This window comes from Tursiops truncatus, chromosome 1 (assembly GCF_011762595.2).
Source record: "Tursiops truncatus isolate mTurTru1 chromosome 1, mTurTru1.mat.Y, whole genome shotgun sequence".
Lineage (NCBI taxonomy): Eukaryota > Metazoa > Chordata > Mammalia > Artiodactyla > Delphinidae > Tursiops > Tursiops truncatus.
Window position 1 is genome coordinate 76546704 of NC_047034.1, and position 20936 is coordinate 76567639.

Here is a 20936-nt window from a genome sequence, read left to right on the forward strand (position 1 = left end):
GAGGCCCTCGCTTAACTTCGGGATCCCGCATCCAACGCAGTGTCTCCAGTTCCACAACTAAGCACCTGAGGGCAGGAGTCGCCCCCGCTGACTCCCCAGCTCCTGGAATTTCCACTGGTTCTTTAAAATAGATTCTCTACCGTTGGTGAAAAAGACTGATCTTGTCATCTATTTTCTGAACAGTTAAAACATATCACTTTAGGTTCCTACCTGTTAACTTCAATATCTCAATCACCTGTTGAGTCAACTTCCACGTTTCCTGGCTTCTGTTCCTTTATACTCCTAGAATATTGTGACTGAAGGATGAACCTGTTGTGTGAAAAATGATAGAGTCATGATGTTATCTTTCTCTGAAGATTGTGCACCCTCTCCCCCAGCAGGCAGCAGAGGGGAAGATCACCTCAATCCAGTCCTTGACTGAGCTGATTTGCAGGGAAGTCTCAGCCCAGGGCTAGTTTTCTCACAGTGCCATGCTCTAGACGGCTAGGGCTCCCACCTGAGACCCTGAGGTGTTTCCTTGGGTCCTGCCCCTTGAGGAATTCTGAACTTCCATTTTTATCTCCTTCGTACCACGATACTGGTGGAAATTCCACTCTCTTTCAGCCACACTGTGCTTGCCCTCATAGCGTCATACATGCACATGGCTTAATTTGCAAACATCTTAAGGGGAAATCCTGAAGAAAGCATCCAACACACTCATCAAGCCACTCCAGGATATTGGCTCCTTAAGTCTGAATACGTGGACAGCCCACATTACTTTCTTTCTTCTTCTTCTTCTCATCTCCCTTCCCTTCTTCCTGCCCCATCTTCTCCTCCTCCCTTTCCCCTTCCCTCCCCTCCTCCACCCCTCCTTTCTTCCTGGCCCTCCTCCCCCTCCTTTTTTTTTTTTTTTTTTACCAGATTTCTGACACTACTTAGAGTGTTGCTGTTGTCCCTGACCCTCAGCAGCTGCCCTGTCCCCAGCTTCCCTGTCACTTGTGCCTTGCCAAGAACTGGCAAATGCGCTAAGAGGAAAAGGTAGAGAATCAGTTTCATTCCAATAAGCTTCTTTCTCTCTCTCTTTCTCTCTCTCTCTCTCTCTCTCTCTCTCTCTCTCTCTCTCTCTCTCTCTCTCTCTCTCTCGCTATTCCTGGGGGTCCTAGGTGCATAGGTATTTCTCCAACGACCTCAAACAGAATTTCTTTAAGCCAGCCTGCATTTGGTTGTTTTCAGGGTCACTGCTGCTTTGCTACAAGCACTGCACCATAACCGAGAGAGGAAATCTTCTACAACTTCCAGATAAATTGTATTTCCCTCCTTTGATTTCTTACAAACAAAACAAACAAACAAACAAAAGCAACCAAAAAGACTGGGTCACTGGTACATACTTGGACTTTTCTTATAATACTTAACCAACTGTATATTGAAAATTCTTGCTGGAAGCATGTGCAAAATATTGTCTACCATGAGCTAAACAGTCATCATGCCTGTCCAAGGTCCAAGAAATTGATGAATTTGGATCCAGTCCCCCATTGCAGTTAGATCACCACTTAGATCAACATCAAAACCAACCACTTTTCCAGATGCAGGTCACTAATATGGGGCAGAAGAGATCAGGTAAACCATTAAACACTAATTTATCTGGGGAATGTTGAAAGTCAGCAGTGATACAGGTAGAAGTGGAAATAATACCAGATTTCTCGGAGCTTCACTGTGTGACCAGCACTGTTCCTCGGGGCTTTACTGTGCAAGAACTTATTAAGTCCACATAACAACCCTAAAAGATAATGTAGGATATCACCACCCCCTTGTTGCAGAGGAGAACACTGAGGCACTGAAAAGCTGAGCTAACCTTTTCAGGGTCTCACCCCCGTGACAGTGAGAGCCAGCACTCAGACCCAGGCACTTTGCCTCCAGAGCCCTTCCCCTTGGCCATCATGCTCACGGGTAACTGAGAAAACTTCAGTGAGATTTGCATCCCCTCCTTCTTGTTCAACCTCCAAGATTTCAAAGAGAAAAAGAAGATTGAAAGGAAGGCCTACAAAACACTCAGAACCAATTAATGCAATGAAGAAGAAGAGAGAGACTAAACAGAACCATTTAGTCTTCCCAAAGAAACAGACTCTATGCCTCTGGAGAGGATGCAATCACATCTCCAACCAGATGACTTTACGGGCCTTGATTTTCCTGATCTGAACTAGGGAGTTCCCAGAGGGGCTCCCAGAAAAAGGTGACAGTGCCTTCTGTGTTCAAGTTTAGAGGGAACAGCTAAGCATTCCTGCCTCCTTGACTTCAGGCGAGAGGAAGCGCTCCTCGAGGGAAAAGAGGTAGGGAGCACATCCCATAGAAATCAGACAAAAGCATGCTTTCCTAAGTTCATTAATGAACAGATCACTTTCATATTTAGCCATATCCATGTACCTTTATCATTGATTACCTGACATTTTTCATGCTTTGATTCACATTTTTATTTGGAAAATTTATTTTTAAAATTAATTACCTCTCACTACCACAACTGAAATACCACTATGAATTGCCACAAGCAGGATGTAATTCTAAAATTAAATAAAAAGAAAACAGGTGTTATTATGGCTTATAGCAGAGTTAATAAGCAAAGCTCATGAGTTTGCACAAACATTCCTTGGAGGTCTGGGCAGGGGCGGCCTTTAGGGCAATCTAGAGCAGCACTGGGGCTGGAGTGACCGATGTGAGAAAACCCTGGTTGTGCCTGGTTTACCACTGCCCTATAGTAGCCCTTAGGGTATGGAATGCTTCTTCTTTTCCAGCCTGGGAACCATTAAGTTCCTCCTCTTAATCAGAGCTCAGAGACCACATAGAGATCAGTATAGACCCAGAAGCTACTGGTACTAGGGATGAACCAAATGGACTAGAATGAATATAATGTTGAGTGAGAAGTCAGGACCTTGAAATTTAAAAATCTTATGTGTACTGACTCGCTAGATGAATGACCTTGATCTGCATTATCTAATACAGTGGCCACTAGACACACGTGGCAACTGAGTGCTTGAAATGCCTGCCACTAGTGAGGAGATACTGAATATTTCTTTTTTTACTTCATAATATGTAATTAATTTAAATTTAAATACTCTCATGTGGCTATTGGCTACACTACAGGGCAGCACAGGTTAGAGAATAACCATTATACCATAATATCATCTGCTTTATTTCCCTGTAGCGATAAACAGATTTCATAAGATCTCACATCTAATAACAATTCTGAATGCCTTTTTCCCTCTGCTGAGATACAGTTGAATGTCAATTCAGCCGCGGGTACTCCAGGGTGGGGCCGGCTGTGCAGCTGACTTTGCTTCCTCATTAGATCCCGACACCTTCACCAAGGGAATAAGAGCCTCAGCCAGTCCCGCTCTCCCACAGAGGGGTCTCAGCTGCCTTGGCTAGTCACACAGCTCTACCCAGGTGGTAGAGCGTTCCTCCTTTCCTTCCACGTTTGATTATTATCGCTGCAGCACGGTGCAGGCGCCTATGCTGTATACTGCAGGGATTTCCTTGTTTTGGAAGGCAGCTGGGACGAGAGTAAGGCAGTCATGTCAGCAATTGCGGGACAGTGGTTGAATTTTTGTCCCATCCCCAGGACACTGCTTTTGATTCCCCAAAATGGAGATTTACTGAATTTTGCAAGGCTGATTTCTCTATTGCACAGACAAGACTGAAGAAATAGTATTATTCCTGAGCAGTCCATTGCAGAGATATTTTCCAATTTCTTTATCATTCTCCCGCTGTTGGACATTTGGGTTGTTTCCAGTTTGGTCTCTTATGAATAAGCTTCTATGAACATTCTTATTATACGTGTCTTTGTGAGCACATTCCCACCCCCCCCAGCCCCCTCGCCCCACTTCCATTTCTGTTGGTTGAATACTTAAGGAAGTAGTTGATGGAACCTAAGAGGCAGGGTGGAGATTTAATTTTATAAGAAACTGCCTAAAGTTGCCAAAGTGGTTGTACCACTTTATAGTTACATCAACATGTATGAGAGCTCTGATTGTTGACACATATTCTCTCCTGGACCAAACTGTAGGTCAGGCTCCTCTGAACTCTCTTCTCAACTAGGTCTTGATTCTCAGACTTCAGGGTTTGTGTTTGCATTGTCCAATTTTAGCAAGAATCCTGCTAAGTCATTTTAAACAGACCCCTGCCATGATAGTCTCCTCCTGCTCCACCCCGGTACCCCAGCTGATGCTTGATCACTTTGGACGGCATTCAGCAAGAATCCCTTAGCTTGGTTTAGCCATAATCTCCCCTTACTCCTGATGTTTCCTCTTAGTAATGTTCCATTCACTAACCCTCACCGTGCTTCTTGGCTATAAATTCCCACTTTGCTTTGTTGTATTCAGTGTAGAGCCTGATCTCTCTCGCTGTCTTACCACAAAACCGCATTGCTGTCGTCCCCCTCCGACATATAACGCATATTTCAGTGAGTTCCACAAACAATGCGTTGAAAGTAAAATGGGCCCAATCTGGGGGTCACACCTAGCCGGCTGAGGTGCCCCTGAGTGTGTGACATTCTCGGCAGTATATGGTTGTTTTGTCTACTTTCCCCAAACCCAAAAATCCTCACTTTAAAATCTCTGGGCAATCGTTTTCTTTGCTAAAACTTTTAAAGTGGTCTTACGCTAAGTGCATTAAAAAGAAACCTGTTGCATCCTTGGAATCCATCAAAAGCCAACGGAGAGACGTTCAAGTGCTACAAGTTCAAGTGCTGCCCATCTGGGGAAGCGGAGGGGCTGCTTATTCGCTGGCCGCCTGGCCACGGTTGTCTGCGTTGGCGACAACTGCTCAGGGGAACTCGACTCACCTTCACCAGAGCCGGCACGACTCGGTCCCTGCGGACGCTGACCTCATCTTCACGGTGCGTTTAGATGAGGAATTCGCATAGGATTTCCTCTTATCCCTTAATCTGTTTCCACCTCTCCCTCTGTCTCTTCAAGACCGTTTTTGGATCCTGAGTGGACAGGACTTAAAGGAGAGGCTGCCCTTCTACTACCTGTGTCTTCCTGTCCGGACGTTACTGCCCGCGAGGGAGAACGAGAGGAGCCGGAAGGGCAGCGGGAGCCCGAGAACCACAAAGTCGCCGTGTGCGACCGCGCGCACCGCGCCCCTGCGTCTCGCGGGCCGCTGGCCAATGAACCCACGACGCCCGAAGCTTCTCCTCCGCCGCCACGCGAGGTGTGGGGCTCCCGACCCGGCGAGAGGGGCCCCGCTGCGGCGGCCAGGCCCTGCCCCCGGCCCTCGAGGACAGGCCCGGAAGAGGCCGATTTGGACCGGCGGAGCCAAGAAAAGTCTCAAGCGCGGCCCGGCCCCACACTCCCGAGGTTAAAGGTCTCAAACCCTGAACCCTTGGCTGACCGAGGGTCGCGAGTTGAATCGATCTCCACGCCTTTCTCAAGAGAGTCGAGGGCCAAAATCAGACCAAGAAAAATATGTGTGGATCAAAGTGCTCAATTAATCAAAGAAAAAATACGATTTTCTGACAAATTGGAAGTGTGGTGTGAGAGAAAGACCGGCGTAAAAGAGACGTGTGTTTGGCCTGAGCATACGGATCATCAAGTAAGCCGGGAAAGCTGCAATTGCCGCAGGTTTTAGGGGAAAGACCCGGAGTTTCGTTCAGAGCCCTGGGGCCTTCCTAGAAAGCCTTTCCACCCAGGCCGTCCCCGTTCCCACATCCGTCGTCCTTTATGATACTGGGTCTCACTCTGGGAGCCTCCCGTCCCCCGCCTCCTTTTTTGGAAGACAAAATTCCAAAGGTTTGCACCACTCGAATGTTTGCTTTTCAGCTATCAGCCAAGGTCCTGAAAGCATCTGGACCACACTAATCAAAGGAGTAACTGACCAACAGCAGTCCTCTGATGTGCCTGAACTTCTGAATTCTGAATTCATTCAACTCAGTTCTCTAGCAGCAGGCATGGAGGCCCCTGAAGATCCCTCTAGGGAAACTCGCTAGAGGAACGTTATGGAACTTAGGCTTGGGGAATTCTTAGCAGTCAAGTCTCAGAGGTGTCATTGGAGCACCCTGGCCTTTGTACAGGCACAGCTTTGGATTCCAGACCCCAGGTGGGAATTTGTAGGCTTGAGGAGGAACTGGATCCTAGTTGCAGTTCTGGTCCAGTTGGTTCTTTCCACACCACGCTCCCAAACCACAAGGGCTGTCAGTGTAGTTGGGAGCTGTGGTGTCCCCAAGTCCAGATATGGTGGTTGCAGAACGTGAACTATTGGGAGTGTTATGAGCTTGCACCCAACCTTGAATTTAGAACATCGGTAGTTCAATGGCAGTATCTACGGTTTATGTGCAGTACCCAGTGTTGACTCCTGGCCAAGGTATGTGTTTGCCATTCACTCTGGCACAGTTTATTTTCTGCCTCTGCAGAGCATGTGTGGGAATCTTCATTGTGCATATGCAAGATTAGAAGAGTCACCCTTTTTACTACCTCTGCTGGACTGTTTATTGCACAGGTAAGTCTGTTCCATGCAGAGACCTAGCAGCCAGGAGCAATGATGCTGTCAACTGAAGAAACTGTGGAGAACCCAGCCGTGATTTTGGAATAAAAGATATTCAAGAGTTCGTCTAAACAGTAGCTTGGCAGCCTTGGGGGCCAGGTTGTGATCCTGGAGGGATTAGTGCTTGGCCTGAGGTGAAACAACCGCTGCTCCAGGTTGTATATTCCATGGGAAGTCGGTTCTGGGGTGTTTCTGTAGTGTAGAACATTTGGAACTAATCTCCTTGGCATATTCACCTACACCTCTGGCTGATCTAGACAAAGCATCCTCAGGTCACTGTTTAACCCTGATTTGCAAGCTGGCCCTTGGGCTGGTCACCAGTATCTTCTCAACGTGCTGTAGGGATGAAGGAAGTGAACCTCCAGGAAGGAGAGTAGCCCTGGGGTGGGACATATCCATCCAAAAGTGGCTGAGATGTTAGAGGCTATGGCCTCAGGGGTGCACAGAAGGGCAAGGCTTGAATGTACTGATCTATTTATTGCTGACAGGAAGCTTGAGGAAGGTACTGGGCTTTCCAGGTGAGTGGTGTTCAGAGTCTAGATGTATCAGGAGCCTGTGGCTTCCAAGCACACCAGGAGCCTGTGCTCAGCACCCAGCCCTCAACAGTGTCATTGGCTCCAGAGAGCCATACACGCGTGAGAGAAGAGAAGAGGCTGAACAAAGCCCTGGCAGTTGTGTCCCCGAATTTCGACAGATGCAGTAACCTGAAAGAAGACAAGGGTGGTCAGAGGCAGTGGGAATCCGTCTGAATCTGTACAGCTCGCATTCTAAATGCATTTTTAAAGTTGTCAGTGAATGTATGTAGGTAGCAGTAATTATGAAGCTGTAGGACTGAGGAATTTGTTTCTTTGCCTGTGGCTCCCCCAACCTTCAAAGCCAGCAAAGCCTCACTGAATCCCTCACAAGCTTGGACTCTCTCCAACTCCCTAGTTCTGACCTCTTGACCCAGATTTAAAGGGTTCCTGTGATTAGATCAGTCCACCTGGATAATCTCCCCATTTTAAGGTCAACTGTATTACCTCTGCAAAGTGCCTTTTGCCATGTAGTGTAATATAATTCTGCAAATAATAGCCATAAAGAAGCTGGAGTGGCTACACTAACACCAGACAAAATAGATAGGAGACTTTACAACAATAAAATGTCACCAGAGATAAAGAGGGATATTTTATAACAATAAAAGGATTAATCCATCAGGATGATGTAATAGATTTAAACACAGTGCTTCTAACAGCGTCCCAAAATACATGAAGAAGAAACTGACAGAATCAAAGGGAGAAACAGACAATTCAACAATAATTATTGGAGACTTCAATACCACACTTTCAGCAGTGGATAGAACAACCAGGCAGAAGAGCAGAAGGAGACAGAAGATTTAAATAATATGACCTAACAGACACCTATAGACACTCCACCCAACAAGAGCAGAATAGAATTTCTCTCAAGTGCACTGAGAACATTCTCCAGGAGACTAGACACTAAGACATAAAATAAGCTAAAATACATTTAAAGGGATGGAAGTCATATACAATTTCGACATCTCACACACCAACACTACAGGCTAGAAGCAGGGTGGTGAGCGGGTTGGGTAGTCTGTCCTCTTTCCTTCACTTTGTCGTGAATGTTCAGTAGAACTTATGGAGGTGGCCGTGGTCCCACATGTGTAGGCCATCAGCCTGGAAAAGCTAGGCAGCTGACGAGAAGAGAGAGATATTTCAGGGGAGTTGCCCTAGTCTCAGGCTCACAAAACCAGGGACGCATTGATACCTAGGAAGTAAGCAGAGGTCAGGAGATCACTTTCTGTCCTGCCTGTCTGTGCCCCTCTTTAAAACCTCAGCTTCTATGTCACTAGATCCCACTGCTCAGGAGTGCTGTGGTCACCACCAACAACCATAGACCCATGATCTTGATGTTTACTGTGCTCTGGCTGAGAATACAACCACAGGTCAATAGCTTTGGGTCAACACAAGCTATCAGTCAGAGTTCTATGAAAACTGCTCTGGGCATAAGGAACAGCGGTCACTTCCAAGTCATTCCAAATTAGGTGGCCACTGCGTGTTTCAAAGAAACATAAAAAAAGTATTTCAGTGACTTTGACAAGTTGGAAAGAAACCCTGTGGCGCTAGGACGACATTTACAAGTGACAAGCACGACATCTTATATACAGATTAAAACACAAAGCAACCTACAGGAGAAGAAGAGGGGGGGACTGGAGGCAGGGAGGTCAAACCTGATTTCAAGTTTAATGAGAAGCCTACATGCTTCCCTAGTGAGTGAAAAGAAGCCACCATAACATTGGTCTCCAGCAAGAAGGTAAATAAGACACAATCTGGCTGGTAATCCTTATAAATTAATTATGCACACACGGAGCACAGTATTATACTCAGGATTTTTTTCCCACAATATTAAAATGGTGTGGCGAAAACTAGAGAATCAAAGAAGAGCACCAAGACTATCTGAAAGTTTTCAATTTTCCTTTTGCTTTTTTTGAAATTTTAAAATTTGTGTAAGGGTTGACATGTAGTATTCATTTATAATTTAAACTTTTTCATATTTATTTTATCCCTTTTCCTTTTTAAAGTTTCTTTTTCTCTCCTTTTTCTTTGATTAAATTTTCCAGAAAGTTGCCAATTTTACTATATTTCATTATTTTTTTTCTCAAAAGAACCAGATTTTAAAGTGTATTTCATTCTACTGCTTTTGTCTTTACTGACTCCTTCTTTTTATTAGAGCTTTCAGATATAATTTACATATACCAAAAAGTCACCATTTTACAGTATGTAGTTAAGTGATTTTTAGTATATTCACAACATTTTGCAACCATTCGATTCATCATTTAAAAATTTTTTGCTTTATTATTTTCTTTTCTCTGCTTTCTTTGAAGTTGCACATTTTTGTTCCTTTCCTTGATAGTTAGGCTAATACTTCATTTTATTCCTTTAAAAATAATAATATAATTTTGACTGTGTATTTACCCCCTTAATATAACTAAAAGTTTTCAATTTTTCTGTAAGAAAAGTGTCTTCATGACAGTCCTTAAGACAATGAAAGAATTTGGGAAAATCTCGATTCCTTGGTGTTTTCTATGCTTGCAAGAATAAACAGTACAAAATTGTATTAAAGTTTTGAAAGAGACAGACCTGTGGTTTCAGTACAAGATACTGAGAGTAGCTGCTGAGCGGGTGTCCGCATCAGGGGTGACCTTCAGAACAGACCCGGTGTCCTTGAGTCTCAGTGTGGCCTAGGCAACTAGAAGACAGGGGCTCCCAAGGTTCCATGACAGCGCCACCTTCCATTTCTGTTACTGTGACGCCGCACGGTTACCTGCACACTGGGTCCTCCCTCGGGCACTCTTGTCAGAGCCTGACCTCTGAGCTTTGGCATCTTGTGCCTTATTTTTGTGGTTAAGGATTCTCAGTTGTGGAATGCTGACGAAGTCTGGCCTGAACTAAGTAATGAATTACATTTGCATTCTTTGCACCTGTTTAAATACATTTTTTCACTTAATGAAATCTTATTGAGGTATAATTTACATACTATAAAACTCACCCAATATAATTGTATGCTTCAGTGATTTTAGTAATTTACCAGGCAGTGCGGCCATCACCAGAATCCATCACTTGTTTTTAATTTATTATTTGTTTGGGTTTCTTCTCCCCAGGTTTTGGCTCTACTTCTTCCACCATAAGCTTCAGCATGGCAGTATCTCTCACCACTTTCTCTGGTCAGAGAAGTGAAATGAGCATCCTGGAAACTAACCAGTACTTGTGCTCCCAGCTGGAAAAAAGCAAACAGGACTTTCAAGACCTCACAGAGAAATTCCTCATGTCCCAAGCTACTGCCTACTCCCTGGCCAAACAGCTGCAGAAATACAGTAAGTCCTATGGGTTCACAGTCACCAAAGTGATAAATGATTGTCCATCTTCCCTCTAAGCACCTAAACACCCTCCAGACTTTCTTTTCTCTTCATCATCAAATCAAATAAAATAAATCTCATCCTTACTATACTCCTAGAATGGTGGAAGTGGGTAGTTTACCCTCTTTTTTGCAGAGGATGGAAACAGTGAGGCACAAAGGAGTAAAGTTTGCCGTGGGAGTGTATGGAGGAATAGAGGCTGAGATCTCGGTTCAGGCACTAAACTTTCTTTTCTCTGCCAGGAATACGTGTCAGATCCTTGTTGGCTTAAACATGTCAGGATTTAATTCAAACTTTTATGAGCACCCATTTGCAAAGCACAGTTCTAGCTGCACTCAGGGAGAAAGAAGTGATAGGAGACCCCACCTACCTTAAAGGAGTTTAAAGCTCTCTGTTCCCAAGTGAACCACAGATATCTGGAGATGAGAACATCAATAACAGAGAGTGGAGGGATGGAGCTGTAGTGACTGAGGAACAGGGGAGCGAGGGCACGAGAGGGACAGGGATATAAGGGGAGGATTCTTACTGACCCTGAAATTGAGTTTGCTTTCAAATTTCTACCATTATTTTTCAATAAACCAATGGGGGATAAAATTTGCTATCCAACTTACTGACATGGGCTGAAAAGTAGAAATTAAAGCCTACTTGTCAACGAAGTGAAAAGACAAGCTTTGGAGTGTGGGAATGTTAGGTTTTTTTGTTGTTGTTGTTGTTGCTTTTTCGGTACGCGGGCCTCTTACTGTTGTGGCCTCTCCCGTTGCGGAGCACAGTCTCCGGACGCGCAGGCTCAGCGGCCATGCCTCACGGGCCTAGCCGCTCTGAGGCTTGTGGGATCTTCCCGGACTGGGCACGAACCCGTGTCCCCTGCATCGGCAGGCGGACTCTCAACCACTGCACCACCAGGGAAGCCTTGAATGTTCGGTTTTTTAGTATCAGTTATTATAATCATAACGCAGCTTTTTTTGAAACTGCAGAAGAAAGATATCATCCAACGTCTTCTTGTAAAGGTAACACAGTGCAGTGATTAAGAGCATGTACCCTGGCGCCAGACTTCCTGGATTTAAACCCAAGTTGTTTATCTTCTCTCTGCCTCAATTTCCACATCTGTAATGGTAATAGGACTAGTGTCTACCTCCTCAGGTAGTGGTGATGATTACAGGATGATAATTCTCTAAAATCTACTAGAACAAGGCCTCGGCAAACACTGTGTATTAGTTCTGCCTCCAGACTAACACACAGCACCATTAGCTTTTGAGCATGTGTCTTTCAGACTTTTTCCCTTCATACACATTTTTACAGAGTTTGTCTCCAGATAAACTTTAAAATCTTTGAGGGACTTCCCTGGTGGCGCAGTGGTTAAGAACAGGTTCGAGCGCTCGTCCAGGAAGATCCCACATGCTGCAGAGCAACTAAGCTCGTGTGTCACAACTACTGAGCCCGCTGGCCTAGAGCCCATGTTCAGCAATGAGAGAAGCCACCGCAATGAGAAGCCCGCGCAATGAAGCGTAGCTCCCGCTCACTACAACTAGAGAAACCCCGCACACAGTGACGAAGACCCAACACAGCCAAAAATAAATGAATAAATATATATTTTTTAAATCTTTGAAATATTGGGGGATTACGGAAACTCTCAGTGTGGGACAACTGTCAGCCCTACAGTCCTTGGAGCCTTCCCCAAAACACGGGAAATTCCTACTCCATGCCCCAGGTTAATATTCTACTTAAGAGGCTGCAAGGCTTGGTAAAGCTTTGGAGTCAGAACTCAGGGTATGTGAATTCTGACTTTGCTTCATTCCAGTTGAATCATCTTGAGAAAGTTATTATACCTGCCTGTGAGCTTCTCTTTCCTCAGCTCTAACATGGGGAGGCTGAGGAATCAGATGTGGAAATCCCTGCGTAGAGCCTGCTACCGAGGTTATATCAGTCCCCGGGATGGACCCTCCCTCCTCCCTTGAAGGCAGTGACCCAGCAGCCTGTCCAGCTTTCCCCTGAGGCAGCGTCTCTGTTTCCCCAGAGTGTGAAGAGTACAAAGACCTCATTGAATCTGTGCTGGAGGAGGAAGTGCTGTTTGAGGAGGGGGAGCTGGCAGAGAAGATGAGACCGGCTGCAAGGCTTGGGTAAGGAGGAAGCTGTGTGGGAAAGTGTGTGAAGTGGGGAAGCCCAGGCTGATAGAATAAAGAGCAAATCTGTGCAAGGAGAAGGGCAGAAATGTACACGGCAGGCCCAGAACTAGACAAAGACAGCCTGCGGGGCTGTGGGAACTAGATGGTGGACTAGTTAGGCCTCTGGATTCTCCCTCAAATACTATATGAATCAAATGGAGACACATGCCTGGGTTGGAATACTAGCAATGTGGCTTCTAGCTGTGTGACCTTGGGCAAATGTACTTAACTTTCCAGTGTCTGAGTTACCTCAGCTACCTCATCTGTAAAATGGGGCAGGGAGGTGGGGTGAGGAACCCTAAAGCTGAGCCTCTCGGGAGCCGCAGTTTCCTCCGCTGAGAGAGCACTGGTGGTTCCAGGTTCATTCTTTAGTTTACAAGGTTGGTGACTAGGATAGTAGTGGCAGGACCTGAGCTTTTCACGGACATAGGTTTGAACCCACACATAGGCGATTGTTTCCATAGTGTAGCGGTTATCACATTCGCCTCATACGCGGGTGGGAACATATTTCTTTTCCCTGACATTTATATTCCCATTCAACAAACTAAAAAGGGGGGCAGAAGGTGTGTGGCAGCGGGCGGACCTGCATTTTCCTTCGCCCAAGATACTTGGGAGGAGTTTCGTTACTACCTGAAAGCCTAATCTGCACTAGGAACCAGCCCTTCTTTCTCTGCTTGGTCATATTGTAGACCAAGCCACAGCCAGTTAATCCAAGGAGCGCGCAGGACAAGACGGACTTCGGGGTACCTTTACATTCGGAAATCCCCTCACCTCCTCCTCTGGCGCCTAAATCTCCGCTACACGCTGACACGTATTATGTCTCTGAAAACCAGGTAGTAGTACATCCCTGTGAAGCACACTTGGCTTTCCCTCACCCCAGCACATGTGAGGAACAATTTGATTTGCGTGACAGAACAAAAGAGAACGAATTCAACTCTGCACCGGGGGCTCGAGCCAAAGACCCAAAGATGAAGAATGTCAGGCTCTGCGAACTGAGCTGGCCGCGGAGGAAACGGAGCCGGTAAACGTGCCATTATCAGGAGACCCTCCAGCGTCAGGTCAGAGATCAGGAAGTAGATGGACCCGCTCATCCCTCGCTGAGAACCAAGTCTGCCCCTGACTCATAAAGAATCTGAGGTTCAGAAAGAGAGCATGACCTCTCCCCAGACCTGGATTCCGGGTCTTCCCCTCACTACCTGCGGCGCCTGCCGTTCTCCCGCCTTAGATGACGCCAACTCCAGGTCCTAAGGCTCCGACCAAGAGTTGTCTCTCACGCAGCGTTTTCCTCAGACCCTACATGCAGTTAGTTAGGACTTCGTGTTTGCTTCTCAGTCCAGGTGGACTTTGGCCTACACAGTCCCTCCTTTTCACGACTCTGGACTTGGGCAAACGACTCTCATGATAAAGGCGGGGAAATCAGTGTAACGCTCGGCTCCCTCACCCTGAACTTCGGATGGGGGGTGGTGGTGGGCGACCCTTGCGCTTTTTCCTGGGCTGCATTCCTCTTCCGGGCCCGTCCTCGAGGCCAGGGCCGGGGCCGGGTGCCCTCAGCGTGCTCCTCTCGCCGGCTCTGGAGCCCCGCGCCTTCCCTTGCGGCTGCAGGGAGGCTCCAGGGGCCGCCTGACCGGGTTTGCGGGCCCCAGCGGCGCGGGTGTGTGTTTGTGGTCCCTCGGGGGCCCGCTGTCCCTCCTCCCCTGTCGGGGAAAGGACGACCGCCCCCTCGCCTGTCCACGTGGGACGGCAGCGCGCCGGACGCGACCGAAAGACCGAATCCGTTCCTCTGGCTGCGCGTGGGAGGTGAAAACTGGAACCTGGAGGGGAGAGAAAAGGGGGAAAACCTCATGAAATGTCCTGATCTAAAGCTATTTTCAAGTCCGCCTCTTTGGGGACTCAGCCCTCCAGCGCTGGCGAGGATGCTGCAGTCCGGTCGCACCCTCGACGGCACTTGGAGTCGATGCGCAACAAGGCAGAGCCCCGCGGCTTGGGGGTCAGTGCGCATGCTGCCCGCGCCTTCCTCGGGGTCGCAGCACTTGAACCTCACGTGTGAAGGAGACGCGGTGACCGCCACAACGAGAAAGAAGGAAAACAACGACTGGAGAAAATGGCACAAGCTTCCCCACACTTGTAAAGCTTTACTTTTAAAGGAAACCAGACAGGGAGACACAGACACACAGACAGACAACGTTGCATTAAAGTCTTTCAGCAAAAAGAAAGTTGTCGGCCTGCTGGCCGTGTGTGAGGTGAACACGAAACCCCCTCCAGACACCGGCTTTCTGGGAAAACCGCCTTTACCTCTTCGTCTTCCTAGGTTAAAATTCGCTCTCCATGACCTGTTGAACCGGAAAATTGTAAAAGGCAAATAAAAGATGTTTCAGACATTGTAAAAGGTAAAACAAAACTGTTGCTCAAGAAGAATGTCACGTACGACGAGGGAGGAATGAACAGTCGTGAGATGGGCGTGGACCGCGCCTGCGTCCTCCGCGGCTTTCTGCTGGGCCTGGTCTTCAAACGAAGTCAATACAGGCCGGGAAGCGCAGCTCGGCCTGCGTTGATGCTTGATGTTTTTCCAACAGCCAAATGACCTGAGACGTCAGCCTTTGCTACGGTTCCTGCTAAACGTGAAAGTGTGATTAAAGTACTGGACTTCAGCTAGACGACTAGAATAAGCCACAGCGGAACCTGAGGAAGCCCGTTTGCCGGGAGACGCCGGAGAAGGGCTGCTACGAAAGGGCTTTCGAGGAAGGAGCAGAGGGGAGGGAGGGGAGGGAGGGGAGGGCGGGTCGGGCGGGTCCTATGGTTCCCGGGTGGATTCGAAGCATCGATCATTTCCGAGAGCCCAGAGCAATGACCGCCTGCGCCGTGAAAAGGGCCACCGAGGCGCGGGTCCGCAGCCTTGGAGGGGTGGTGTCCACGCTGCTGGGATGCGAGGTCGCCTGGGGCTCAGGCTCACCTAACCCCCGGCTCCTGGGGCTTCCGGGAGCTGGAGAGTCCGCGGGGGCGATCCCTGCACTCGGTGCATAGCTGTGTGTTGGATGCGGGATTGGGAAGTGAAGCTGTGGGGGCCCCAGGGACCTCGCTTCGGGGGAGGCGAGGAACCCTAAACGAGGGCCTCTCGGGAGCTGCAGTCTCCTTACCTGAGGGCTCGCCTGTGCTCCCAAGGTCTTTTGCTTTCGAAAATATTTGTGGCCAGTCGTGGCAGGAGATACAGTTCTTGGATGTGTCATAAGGGGCCTGAGGAAGAGTTGTTTCCGTAGTGTAGTGGTTATCACGTTCGCCTAACACGCGAAAGGTCCCTGGTTCGAAACCAGGCGGAAACACATCGATTCTTTTCTGAAACTAACATTCACGTTTAAACGCCAAAAAACGGGGCGAGTGGGATGGATTGAGGTAGCGCGTGCAGCTGTACTTTTATCCCCCCCGAAATACAGGAGGAGTTCCCTTATTGCCTGAAAGCCTGCTCAGCACTAGCAACCATCCCTCCTTTGTCTGCTCTGTGTCACTTTGAAGACAAGGCCACAGACAGACCAAGAAGGGCCCAGGACAAAGCCAAGTTAAGGTTATCTTTACATTCGGAAATCCCCTCACCTTCTCATGTGGCGCCTAAATCTCCTCTACACGCTGACACGTATTTTGTCTCTGGAAACAAGAAGTTTATCCCTGTGAAGCTCACTTGCTTACCCCACCTCAGCACGCTTGCGGAACACGTTGATTTGCGTGACAGAACAAGAGAGACCGACCCAACTCCGCACCGGGTGCTCGACCCAAAGACACGTAGACGAATTTCAGGCTCCAGAATTGCAGCTGGTAGGGGCACGTAAAGGAGTCCTTACACGTGCCATTATCAGGAGAGCCCCTGTAGTGAGCTCAGAGATGAGGAAGTAGACGGAATCGCTCATCAGCCGCTGAGAGCCAAGTCAGCACCTGACACATAAGGAAACCGAGGTTCAGAAAGAGAGCATGACCTTGGCTCTGCCGCACACAGCGCTAAAGCTAGACCAGGATGGAACCCAGCCACTTACCTTGCGGCCTGGCCTCAGAGCCCAAAGCGTCACCCAGAACAGGAGAGGTGAAAAGTGATGAGCAGCGGTGCAAGGGCTGGGAGCCTTTCACAGCTGCCTTCAGCCGCGGGCCGCTGGGAATCGCCTCCTTTCCTGCTCTAGGCATCTCAGGAATTTAATTTTTACTTTCACAGTTTCCACCTGAAGACACTAAGTTGGCCGTTTTGTGTGGCTCCCTGGTGGTCTAATAGTTAGGATTCGGTGCTTTCACCGCCATGACCTGGGTTCAATTCCCGGTCAGGGAAGTGTCCTTTTGCTGGCATCCTGATTTTGTAGTTATGTATTCATTCCACTGTGTCACTTCCCAAAGTGGGGCTCTCATAGAGCCTCTATACTTTAAGGATTCCAGTGGATAGCATCCAAGGTGCTTTTTACTGAACTTTCTTTCTGAAATGTAACGCCGAAGAAAAACCAAAAAGTTTAGCTTTACTGTATCATACAGATAAATTAGTATGTATCCAGTGTGCTAGGTACAAGAAAAAAAATTCAAGTTTATAGTAAGGATAAATCTCGAATACTTTTAACACTCTAGAGAATTCTAATAATTAACATATGATTGTACAGAAAATGTTATATTTCTAGAGATGACTCCTTGTATGCATCAAAACAGTTTAATAATTTCAGTCTAAAAACTACTTTATGTTGTTTTACAAATATTACAATAATATGGAACATATGGGTAGCATAGTACTCTAGTTTCACAAGTCCTGGATTTTTTTTTTTCCTGGATTTATTTTCTCTTCAAAATTCTAATAACATTGAACTGCCTAAGTTTTTATACTGGTTTTACTTGTTTAACAAGAAAATTTTAATCCAATAAATATTTAAGTTTATGAAATTTAAAATCATGTTTTCCAGTAAATTAAATATACCATATACTATATTTTAAATGGAGATTTACTATTATAAGTCTAGAAATCAGAGTAACTTAATTATTCCACTTAGAATTTGGGGTATCATTTACTGTATGATTCCAACATGCATTTCTCTATTATGTGTCAGCTCAACTTTTGATTTTAAGGTCTATTTTTATCTTTAAGTTCTTTGATTGATATTAAATTAATTGATTTGTGGTCTTTGCCTGTATAATTGAGATAGAAATGACAAACACTGTTCTACTATGACGCTGCCTCGTATTTTTATAGATTAAAGAATGGCCATATGTGAACAGGTTGAGAGGAGGCTCAGGTAACGTTTATGGGAGGTTGGTGACTGTGGCCATCAATGTAATTGCAAGAATTGTAGAACACATGGAATATCTGCTCCAGGAAGTAGGGAGCTGTCACTGAAAGCCTCCTGTTTTCCTAAAGTGCTTGTTTATTTAATAAAACAATGTTTCTGGTTCTAGGTTACCTACCTCTAGGCCTGAAGTCATCCATCTTACTGTTCTTCATTATGCTTCTCTTGTCTCTATGACTTCTAGAGCGCCTAGGCCAAGGTGGGCAGATAAGCCTGGGAAAAACTGCCAGAAACCAATTATGTTCCCGCTGCATTGCCTTTTTCGATGCTTCCAGATGTGGGCTCCACAGAGCAGAGACCTTGAGTTGGCTCATGATGCAGCATCTCTCTCCCCCTCCCCCCATAGCAAGGCCTGGCATCTAGTAAGTGCCTAATAAGTGCTCAGTGATTGAAGGCAATCTAGTGCAATGTCCTGAAAAGGAGAAGAAAGTAGGTATGTTGGTGGAGGCCTAGAGTATGAGGGACAGAGAAAGACAGACAAAGACACACACTAAGAGAGTAGAGAGAATGTCCAAGAACTAGATTTAGTGTGTAAAAGCCTCATGAGATTCAACAGAAGAACCCAGGGAAGGTCGACCAGTAACTCTTGGCATCCAGGTCTGCACAAGATGGATTGTCAGGTACAGAATCCTGTTTGTCATGGTGATTTGTCTCAAATTGGATAATTTTTGCAGAAACAGCCAAACACTGTCAAGGAATCATATAGAGACAGTCATTAGCATGCTAACACAGCCTTGAATAAGAGGGTGACCAATCATTAGATGTGTGCATCCAAGATGGCAAAAATATATTCATGAAGAAAAGGGAAGAAGAATAAATGTCTGAGACCAGTGTTTTTTCCCCCTCCTATCCATAAACTGTTTAGTATGAAGCAATTGGAAGTCATTCTGGTCAGTCTTCTCTGCACCTGAATAAGTAGGTCACCACCAAAAATAATTACAACTATTGGAAGACTTTCTAAACATCTTGCAAGTTTAGCTGCTGAACATGTGCAATAAGGTATCTCTGAGTAATGTCCACACTGGACTTTTGTTGTACCTTGGGCTTAGCTGAATCAGGAGGGCGCCACTCCCCTGTTAGAGTATCATATAGATGTATACAAAGTTTGTTGTGATGGCAAGAATATGAAGAAAAAAGCTCTTGCATGGAGCTGGAAAAATAGGAATACAAATTGGCACACCTGCTACTGAAATCAAAGTAGGAACACATAAGGAGATGCCTTCAGCCTCTGACAAAGGTGGAATGACAAAAACCAGATTTACCCTCCTGCCTGAAATTTCACCCTCCCCTTCTTGCCTGCCCCCAAAGGGGAAAAAGAGGCAAATACATAATGTCAGTTTTCTAGACACAGAAAATCAGGCAACAGAGGACAGCAATCTCTGAGAGATGAGAAACAAGCTGAGTCCTGCCATTGGCCCACATTAATGCTTTCAGAGAGTTTCCAGGTTGGGCATGAGGAGGGCTATCTGAGACCAGCTCCTTAGATTGTGGAGATGAAGCTGAGTGTTGGTGGAGGGCAAAGCATCTAGAGTTCACAGAACAAAGGTCCAGTGATGAGAGAGAGAGAGAGAGAGAATCCAAGAATATGAAAGTCTCCCTCAAGTACTAAGCAGAGTTCTGACAAGAGCATGCTTGTGAAGAAATGCCTGAGACCAAGAAAAGAAATTTTTGAAAAGATCACGGAACAGTGCCGGTGTTCACACAGGACAGGTAATTGTACTCACCACCACCAGCCAGACTAGACTACTCATATAATTCATGAGCCTTTGGGAAGAACACTCAGCCCTAGAATAATCAGCCCTAGACTGACCTACCTAAAAAATCATAAAGCAAGATCCAAAGAGATCAAACCATTTACAAGTCACCTAACTGTACTCCAAAACAAAACTCAAGATAATTCATAGGAATACCAAAGTAGTTAGTATCCAGAAGGGAAATTTTGACAATGTCCAGCATCCAAGCAAAAAAATGCAGGGCATGCAAAGAGCCAGGAAAATATGATGCGAAAGGAAGAATGTAATCAATCAAAATTGCACCAGAACTGAAACGATGTAAAAATCAGCAGAGAGGAGTTTAAACAGTTATCATGACTATGTTACATATGTCCAAAGAGTTCATTAGAAGTGTGGAACATACAAAAATGGCAAAAAGCAAACTTTAGAGATGAAAACTATAACATGTGTGAATCAACAACAGATTAGACATTGCAGGAAAAAAGATTAGGGAACACAAAGCCTTGAACAACTGAAAATATCCAAAATGAAACTCCAGTTAAAATTTTTTTTTACTGAACATAGCATAATTGAATCGTAGAGCAACTTTAAAAGGCCTAATATAGGAGTGTTTGGAGTCTCTGAAAATACCAGGAGAAAATTTTTGAAGAAACAATTTTGAAGAAACATGACAGAAAATATTCCAATCATAATGAAAATTATAAACCTGCCAGTCCAGGGAGCCAAATGAACCCTGAACACAAGGAACATAAAGAAAACCATACCTAATCACATTATAATTAAACTGCTCAAATCCATTGAAAAAGAAAATGAAATTCCCCAGTGCAGCCAGAGAGAAAAGACACAGTACATATAGAAAACAAAAAGATTATGTCACATTTCTCATCAAAAGCAGTGGAACTGAGAAGACAGTGAAGCAACATTTTTAAAGGACTGAAGGAAAAATAAAATCAAGGTGGAATTCTATGCCTTCCCCCCACCAAAAAAAGCTCTTTGAAAAATGAAGGTGAATGACAACATTTACAGACATACAAATGCTGAAAGACTTCATCACCAGCAAATCCATAATGCAAGAAATGTTAAAGGAGTCCTCCAAGAAGAAGAGAGTTCACATCAGATGGAATTCTGGATGTACACAGAGGAATGAAGTCCTACTCTATAGCACAGGGACCTATATTCAATATCCTGAGATAAACCATAATGGAAAAGAATATGAAAAAGCATATATATATATATTTGTATATATACATATATATGTATATATATATAAAATGAATCACTTTACTGTACAGCAGAAATTAACACAACATTGTAAATC

At 45.7% G+C, this 20936-nt stretch overlaps 1 protein-coding gene, 1 long non-coding RNA gene and 1 other non-coding gene across 4 annotated transcripts in view; 2 read left to right on the plus strand and 1 right to left on the minus strand.

The window, feature by feature from the left end:
• Nucleotides 1–5055, minus strand: part of LOC141279343 (uncharacterized) — a 25814-nt gene extending 20759 nt beyond the window's left edge. For both annotated transcript variants that reach the window (XR_012333404.1, XR_012333402.1), the window contains exons 1-2: nt 4814–5055; nt 211–309 (exon numbers count right to left, since the gene is read on the minus strand). This is a non-coding gene — a long non-coding RNA (uncharacterized lncRNA). The remainder of the gene's footprint in view (nt 1–210; nt 310–4813) is intronic.
• A 4854-nt stretch (nt 5056–9909) lies between these two features.
• On the plus strand, nt 9910–15335 carry LOC117309661 (NBPF family member NBPF6-like protein). The gene is made up of 3 exons (XM_033848184.2): nt 9910–9962; nt 10172–10384; nt 12441–15335. Exons 2-3 carry the CDS (start codon nt 10207–10209, stop codon nt 12545–12547), a joined length of 285 nt encoding a protein of 94 aa, XP_033704075.1. The 5' UTR covers nt 9910–9962; nt 10172–10206; the 3' UTR covers nt 12548–15335.
• Nucleotides 15336–15832: 497 nt separating this feature from the next.
• On the plus strand, nt 15833–15905 carry TRNAV-AAC (transfer RNA valine (anticodon AAC)). Its single transcript has one exon. It is a non-coding gene; the product is annotated as a tRNA-Val (tRNA).
• The last annotated feature ends 5031 nt before the right edge of the window (nt 15906–20936 follow it).

Bases quoted from the DNA above. Each gene is read 5' to 3' on its own strand.
- LOC117309661 (XM_033848184.2), top strand. From the start codon at position 10,207: ATGGCAGTATCTCTCACCACTTTCTCTGGTCAGAGAAGTGAAATGAGC. The intron at 10,385-12,440 runs GTAAGTCCTATG...CTGTTTCCCCAG, and splicing joins CAAACAGCTGCAGAAATACA to AGTGTGAAGAGTACAAAGAC.